Source organism: Glandiceps talaboti, chromosome 3, assembly GCF_964340395.1.
Source record: "Glandiceps talaboti chromosome 3, keGlaTala1.1, whole genome shotgun sequence".
Classification (NCBI taxonomy): domain Eukaryota; kingdom Metazoa; phylum Hemichordata; class Enteropneusta; family Spengelidae; genus Glandiceps; species Glandiceps talaboti.
Window position 1 is genome coordinate 4,855,743 of NC_135551.1, and position 8,720 is coordinate 4,864,462.

General features: G+C 35.4%; 1 protein-coding gene across 1 annotated transcript in view; it reads left to right on the top strand.

Moving 5' to 3' along the window:
- LOC144432706 (uncharacterized) overlaps positions 1–8,720 on the top strand; it is a 47,949-nt gene that overhangs the window by 17,028 nt on the left and 22,201 nt on the right. Inside the window, exons 3-11 of the mRNA XM_078120973.1 lie at positions 3,730–3,810; positions 4,227–4,352; positions 4,849–4,977; positions 5,453–5,560; positions 5,923–6,054; positions 6,334–6,414; positions 6,854–6,896; positions 7,235–7,345; positions 8,577–8,696. Coding sequence (XP_077977099.1) covers positions 3,730–3,810; positions 4,227–4,352; positions 4,849–4,977; positions 5,453–5,560; positions 5,923–6,054; positions 6,334–6,414; positions 6,854–6,896; positions 7,235–7,345; positions 8,577–8,696 — 931 coding nt within the window. The remainder of the gene's footprint in view (positions 1–3,729; positions 3,811–4,226; positions 4,353–4,848; positions 4,978–5,452; positions 5,561–5,922; positions 6,055–6,333; positions 6,415–6,853; positions 6,897–7,234; positions 7,346–8,576; positions 8,697–8,720) is intronic.

Below are 8,720 nucleotides of genomic sequence, written 5' to 3' on the forward strand. Positions count from 1 at the left end.
TAAATAGTTACCAATTTAACACACTTTTAACATTTTCGACCCACAAGTGTCGATATCGAGGAAACGAAGTGAGGTAAACGTACCCACGACTAAGGATGTTCCGGCCGTTGTTGGCGCTACACATGCGGTTCCCCGAGAACGTTATTACCTAACTTCAGACGCAGACACTACTGGTCAACATTTGGCAGACATTAAATGTTCTCTTACCGGAGGAGTGGCAGTTTTTATCGACCCACGTGTATAGTGATTTTATAGACAGAAAAGTTAACGCAGTTTTGTGATATTTCATATATTTATGAAATGATAGTTTTTTTTACATACATCATGATCAACTTACATAAACTTCGCAACGGTTGAAGCAACTGTGTTTATTCCTGCTCAAGCACTGGGGATACAACACATGTCAACAAGGCAAGCAAGTGGTCAATGGCGTGTTGGAAGGTCTAAAAATAAAAATGTCTTTGCTATCTGTTTGACGAATAATTAAGCAAGCCTATTGTAACACTGTCGCTATTCTCCACTCTACACAAATATTGTAGCGAACGTCCTCACATCGCACGCTACGTTCAAACGTACCGAGAACGTATGAACACTCAAGACTAGCTCAAAAGACATATATACAATATACAAATGTTTCGCCAGTTTACCTCCCAAAAACTCTTTTGAACTCACTTTCTTTCTCACCTCTATTATACACACTCTTACTTTAAGAAAATGTAAACATTAATGCGTGGGTTTCAATTATTAGTCAATGGCGTCACAGTGTCTTTTATATTGAATGGATGCAAGTAAACGATATCGATGATGAAGTTTGTTTTTGATAATTAACATAAAATGAGATCTTCAGCGAAATTCTAACTTAATGTAAACACCAAAGCCATACACTCACATTAATGTATTCTGTGACAAGTTAACGAAATTATTTTTACATTTATCATATGTCAACTTACGCCTAGTTTTCTCGTCGTCAGTCAATCGATAAGAGTCATGGTTAAACTATTTGTCTCGTGACTCAAATTTGGATATGAATTTAACCTATTTTTAGACAAGGGGACAAAATAAGGTAATTGAAACGTTGTTCGGTGACAAACTTTGTAATAATTTGATTATTATTAAACTAAAATTTTCTTCATAGGTAATCTGTCAGTATTTTTCTTGCTTGTACGCGACCGCTGAGATGTAAAACAGCATCACTAAAATAGTTCTGATAAGAAAAAAACGTTCGTCGTCAAAATGAATCGAACATACAATTATTATTTCTTAGACATTTCTCTGTCATGATTAGCTTTGCATACACAGTAACAAAATCGCTGCTCACGAATAGGAATTTATGTATTTATTTATTTATTTATTTATTTAATGGAAGACCAAAAAGGAATTCGAGGAATAAAAATAAAGGTAAATCCTTGAAAAGACTTTACTACCGTATTTTAGTTCTTTGTCCATCAAAAGTCTTAAACATGTACTTCACACGTGCAAACTGCTTCGTTCTGCATCAGAGTCCGATATCTTGTGAACATTAAGCTATTCGTTAAAACTTTGAAACTTTGTTCGGTGACAATATTTGTAATAATATAATTATTCTTAAATTAAAATTTTCTTCATATATAATGTGTCATTAGTATTTTTCTTGCTTTTACGCGACCGTTGAGATGTAATGCAGCATCACTGAAATAGTTCTGATAAGAAAAAAACGTTCGTTGACAAAGTGAATCGAACATACAATTATGCTATACCAATCGCATGTCAGCTGGTCGACCCGCGTGTTTTTTTTTCACAATTCCTCGCTTTCAGACAAAATCTCTCCTTTTGTAATTGCCTATTCTGTCACTAAGCTTATTTTTCGTCTTCTTAACGTTTATACTTCGTGTCACGATCACTACGCACACAATGGTCCTTGTTCAAGGCCAGTTCGTCCACCAGTGTTACAAAAGAGGGTCATCTCCGGTGTAAAAATGGGTCGATCCTCTTTGTTAACGTTAATTCTCGATCAATGATACTTTCTGATCTTCACATTAAGCTGAAGATCATGTATCATATAGCAACTTTGTACTCGGGATCACTTGGACTTAGGGAATTAGCTAGCAAACACCACACAATGTTCATGGTTGACTTGGATCATTTTAGAAGTAGCCAAGGAGCAGATCGAAGCTCCTCGTCTAAGCCTAGTTGTTGCCTTCAGCTCGATCCCTTATAAAGTGAATCCATACTTGTATTTCAACTTTAAATCCTTATAAACATAAATTATACAATACTCAAATGAGTGGATGATGTAATTAAGTGTTGTTACCTTGATTCAATGCAAATTATATTGACAAAATATAAAAACTATACTAAACAATGTGATCACGCCATTGTTCTTCCAGCTGCCTGTAATTAGTTATTATTTGACAATTAATGATCATTTAATAAATTAATGTTGTCATCTCAGACGAAAACTATTCGAGAAGTCAGTGGGTCATCCAAATTCTGATAAATCTGAAAAGGGGTACTTGAAATGTTTATTCTTATTTGTGTTTTTTTTTGGAACCAAATTAAACTTCAAAATATCTTTCAGTTTTGCCACAAAAATACACTTCATAACATGATAATATGTACTGCATAGTATAATTGTATCAATTCTGGTATTTTTGTACTACATTTTGCGACTTATGCCTCTAAATGACCCCCGTGTCTTATTTTCATAAACGTTTTCACCATTAATATTGGAGGTGTCTCCTCCCAATCAGTAACAATCACGGTGATAATGTCTGTCTCTCAAATCAAGTATGCAAGGTCTGCTGGAAAGTACCTCCCTGTATAGGCAAGAGCTCATTATGAGACATCTCCTTATGCATGTGGCATCTTCACTGCAGTGTGGATGACAGAAAGGGTGGCGAAAATAATTATGGAGTTTCATTTGGCGGGTAACATTCTTTGAGAGAGAGAGAGAGAGAGAGAGAGAGAGAGAGAGAGAGAGAGAGAGAGAGAGAGAGAGAGAGAGAGAGAGAGAGAGAGAGAGAGAGAGAGAGAGAGAGAGAGAGAGAGAGAGAGAGAGAGAGAGAGAGAGAGAGAGAGGGGTGGGGGAGAGGAGCTATACAATTTGTTTAACCGTAAATTGTGTGCATTTCCTAACTGTAGAACTAAGGGAAATCGATTGCCATACATACAAACTGGCCTTATTGACATACTCAAACTTACTTAACAGATAGGTATGTAGCTCAAAACACCCTGATAGTATCATGACCACATGTTGATGGCCTATCTTGATGGTATGGTAAGCGATTACAAACTAGTTAGAATACCTACCAAACTGCTAAGAGTATACCTGACAACTGTCGTCGGTTGCTCCAGTGAAACAAATTAATTTTATGTTTATATGTGCTACACATATTTGTAACGTTTCACACTTCCTTACTGTAAGAAAATCAGAGCGAAAACGTAGACTGTACAAAGACTTTCGTATACAAACAGTCAATGTAATTATAATGAAAACAAGTGGCTGGTTATCAAGAATCAATCAATAAATTAATCGATCGACCGACCGACCAACAGATCAATCATTCGTTCAGTCATTCACACATCCATCCATCCATCCATCCTCCCACCCACCATCATTCCCATCCATCTATCCATCAATCATTACTCTAAGTCCGTCCGTCCGTCCGTCAGTCAGTCGTCCAGTCGACCAGGCAGCAAACAAGCCATTTCCATGTAAGTATGTTTATGACTTTTGATTATCATTTACAGAACATTGCAGACAAACTATGGGATAAGGGCTACGAATCTCTGAACATCAATAATTGGCGAGACCGCATGGGAAATCGACAGGTGGGTATACATTGTACATTATTGATCATTCTTGACTTCAAATTGTAGAAACGGTGTTTAAGAACAATAAACAAAATATGGCGCAAAATAATAGCACATTTTGATATATTGGGAGTTTTCGACTGCAAACTCTCAGGTGTCCTCATGCGACGACATTTGACGCTGAATGATACCATTTAACAGTTGCAATGTGGAAATTTCAACTTTTAGCATTGATGATTGATAATTGATAATTCAACGTGTATTATTGTAACTTGGTTGTCATGTTACTGTCTTTAAAATGGTTACCACGTGATACATCAACATCGTAAATTTCTAACCTTGGCACAAATTCAATTTAAGTTCAATGTTGTCCAATAACAGTTGAAATCATGTATCGACCTGCCCCATCTAACAATTCCTATTTCGTGATACAGGTACCATACGGACGAAATCCTGATGATCGCCAACTTGGAAGGAACAATTTTCACAGGGGTCCCTTAAGAGAATACAAACCGAGTGACAGAGAGAGTGACAGACACGGATATCAAAGAGACAAAGATGTAAGTAAATAGAATGTAAGATAAACTAAGAGCAAATTTCTTTTTACTGAAATGCTTCTGAAAGAAGCATGACTGTACTGTGTTGATTAAAAAAATCTCTTCGGCCAAGTAAGCATTTTCTGATAGCACGAATTTATTGAGTAACCGGAGACATCTTGAAATTTATATATATTTGTTAAATTTTGATGTATCGAAAACTATACCGATATATATTGACAAATATTGAATGAAACAGTGTAATCACTTCACTTGAAGACTTCTAGCTAGTCTCAAATAGCTTCCTATAGTAACCTTACATATACAGTCGCGCTCATCTCCCCCCTCTCTGTCTGTCTGTCTGCCTGTCTGTCTGTCTGTCTGTCTGTCTGTCTGTCTGTCTGTCTGTCTGTCTGTCTGTCTGTCTCATACATTAGTCAACATCCGGGCTTAATCCCTGATCCATATAGATGTTTGTGATATTTCTATATTTCTAATTTGTATGTGCACTGTTTTGCAGGAACAACTTAAAGAGAAATCGGTATCAGATGATCAATACCATGCGGGTAGTAAACATAGGGGTCTAGAAAACGATAAGAAACCGAGCGACAGACTTGGACATAGACATAGTAATTCCCATGACAACGGGGTGAGTGAATGCGTATATGTAATGCAGGGTCGTTAGGCTTTTATATTTGTAGTTCATCGTTTATGTATTGTCGTAATCATGTATCGTTTTAAATATTTTTATTGCTTCGCGTATTTATGGTTAATTTATTCTCAAAAGTATCCTGTTACATGGTATACACATTGAGTGGTTTGTGAGTGAAATTTATTTTGAAAAAATAAATAAATAAATAAATTTCATTTTCAGAAATGTTCGAGTTAGGATGACTTTTGCTTTAAAACATTTATGCAAACAATTAACACGGTGTGATATTTCTATACAAAGGAAACATCATTTTGGTTGGAATTATTGCTTTGTCCAATTTGAATACACACAGTTACAGGAAAAGTCTTTAAAAGAATCATCCGTTTTAAACTGAATTAAATAATAAAATTAGGAGGTGCTTAGAATATGCTACATAGCATACAAACGTTATTTTCATTGCACTTTAATACAGGTACCATTTATTGAAAGACTGCTACAAAAAGGTCATGATAGATCAAGAGACGAAGGTAATAAAAATCCAACTAGTAGAAGTCAAGGAAAAGCTGGCCATTTCAAGCATGTAAGTAACTATATGTAATAGCATGAATCATCACAAGGTTTGCTAAATGAAAGTTTTGTTCCTGGTCCTTTTGAATTTATCAAAGAAATTTGGGCGTCCAACATTTTATTATCAAGACAAATCGCCAATCTATTATATTTCCATACATTTACATCGTATGTGTTTGCTGGTCATTTTTAGATAATCATTTCTATGCATTCTGTTTTACTTTGAAATTTAAGTCGATTGGCAGTTCTTAATATCAAAACTATTCATCAAGAGAAACCTAATATATATACATTTATCCTAAGAATACTGTGTCTGTGACTATCGATAATGTTTGTGTATATTGTCACAATCTTCATTTTTCTCCAATTGTCCAGAAAGAAAACTGGGAAGCCATGCTATCAAATGGTCGACGTTCTCCCAAAATACATGACCTTAGAGATCAGCGAAGAGGTAATATAATGATTGACAGGAATGACGACAGACGTGGATATAAACAAGACAAAAACGTATGTAATATTAAGAAATAAACAATTAGAAATAATGATAAAGAAGATCTGATGTAACCCAGGAAGGCTGCGTTCGGATTACTATTCACTGTGAATCACAACGAAAGAATGTACCTGAAACAAGGCATAATTGTATGTTAAGATCTACCAGAAATTAATATCATAATCTTGCTACAATTAATTTTGATACAAATCCGGATACTGTCAAATTATCTCTTTATGCCATTTTGTCTTGTTATGAATACCAATAATTTATATACACTTGTCATTTCCTTGTAGCCGATGTCCAAGAAGGAATTGCGCCGAGAACAAAGACATACAGATGGGAGACGATCACGTGACCGATATGAACAACAACAGGTACATATTTCCATGTATTTCTACAAAGTGTTTGCCAATAGTATGTTCGCATAATTCATAAACTAGGTTACGGTGAATTATTAATTGAATCTAGAGATTAAGGGATTGTGATTGGATCTAGAGATTAAGGGATTGCTACTCAAATATAATCATTTATAATCAAAGTCATTTTGTCTCTGATGTCAAAATGTAGGATAGCAACTATAGATTGGGTATTAGAGACTGGTGGTTTAGGAAATGTAGGATAGCAACTATAGATTGGGTATTAGAGACTGGTGGTTTAGGAAATGCTCATAAACCAGGGGGATAGAATGATCGTGTCAGAACCGGAAAACATCGATACACCTCTTTATATTATTGATATTTATACGGCTCTGAAACAGCTGAATATAATACGATTGTACACAACATATTTGCATATATATTTATTTTTTCCCAGGTTTCTGTAGAAACAGCATCATTACAGCGGAGACAATTCGGTGGTACGTAAACATAGTGATAGCTGTATCAGTTTGAGAAATTTGAACCGTGTATGTTCTTTTATGAATAAGACCTATCAATTTGACTTAAAAGTTTGAAACCCTATACGTTTGTGTTGAAGGTAGTAACCAAAAGTTGTTCAGTCGAAAAATACAATATAGCCATTTAAACTACTGCATGTATTCTCTGTGGCAATAAATCATGATTCTTCACGAACTAAAAGAGACAATGATATAACACTAGAATAAATGATTCAAATTCATTCCTTTAGGATTTAACCATCCAGGACAATTTACACACAAGGCTTTCCATCATATTTCTTTGCTCTTTTAAAAAAAAGGTTGCTGGAATGGGTACGACTTCCAATGTGATAATGGTCATTGTATAGATCGCTATTATGTGTGTGATGGAGCCAATAGTTGTGGAGATTGGAGTGATGAAACTATATGTGGTATGTATAAAATCAACATATATATAGGATAATAGTGTTAAATAAAGGATGCATGCAGCAATTGATCTCTTAATAGAATGGAGCTCACAATTTAACCAATTACAATTAAAACGTGTGTAAGTAATATTTCTAAAGTAAAAAATAGCACCAATAGCGTTGTAGCACAACTGTATTTGGCTGATGCTATGGACATGATCTTGTTGCTAGGAATATTTGGATAAATATTTGGAATCTTTAGTCACTTACCTACCCATCCCTAATGTTATCTTTGTAATATGTGTCGTCATTTCATTATTGCTAAGGGCATGGTCATGGATGTTAGGGCTAATTGTGTCGAAATGTTTTCAACAATAACTGCAGAATAATACATCCCTACCAAGTTTCAATCCATTCACCATGCAGTTCCAAAATACAAGTTTTTGATCAAAATTTTTAGACCTAATTTGCATGTCGCTGATGGGATCATCATGTTATAAATACAGCTTTATCTACACATCCCCAGATGCATCCCCATTAACTTTCAGCCCAATCTGCTTAGTAGTTTTGGAACTATATATTGTTGACAAAAAATACATATTTTTAGACCTAATTTGCATATCACTGATGGGGCATCATCATGTTATGAAGAATTCTTAATCTAAACACCCCTAAGAACGCCCCCAATAAATTTCAGGCTAATCTGCTCAGTAGTTTTGGAATTAAAGATGTTTGACCAAAAATACGCATTGTTATACCTAATTTGCATATCACTTATGGGCTCACCATGTCATGAATAATTCTTAATCTAAACCCATGTTTTTACCCAAGTCACACATCGGTGGTGAGACCAGGTTGATCTGAACAATTTCCCAACTAGACAACCAATGTAATAAACCCACCAATATCATGGCAATCGGTCCAGTGGTGTTTGACTTTAAGTTGTTTACACACACACACACACACACGCACACACACACACACACACATACACGTCACACACACAGACACAGACACGCAGAGACGCACACACACACACACACACACACACACACACACGCACACTCACATACATAGACAGACAGACAGACACTTTGCCATCCCTATAGCACAACTGAACTTTATCAGTTTAAACTAATTCAAGAACATAATTCAACAACTGACTAAGCATCTTGTGTGTCCGTATGTGTATGGTAAGACATCGAGTATGGCACCATCCTTACATCTTACGTATTATTCTTTACATTCTTTTCAGATTGCAGTCTACCAGATAGTTTCTATTGTGAATATTATTATCATTCTTATAGCCACTGTTTGCCCGGAATCCTTGTATGTGATGGTCATGACGACTGTAGGAATGATGAATTCTATTGTGGTAAGCTTGAACTTATTTTGATAT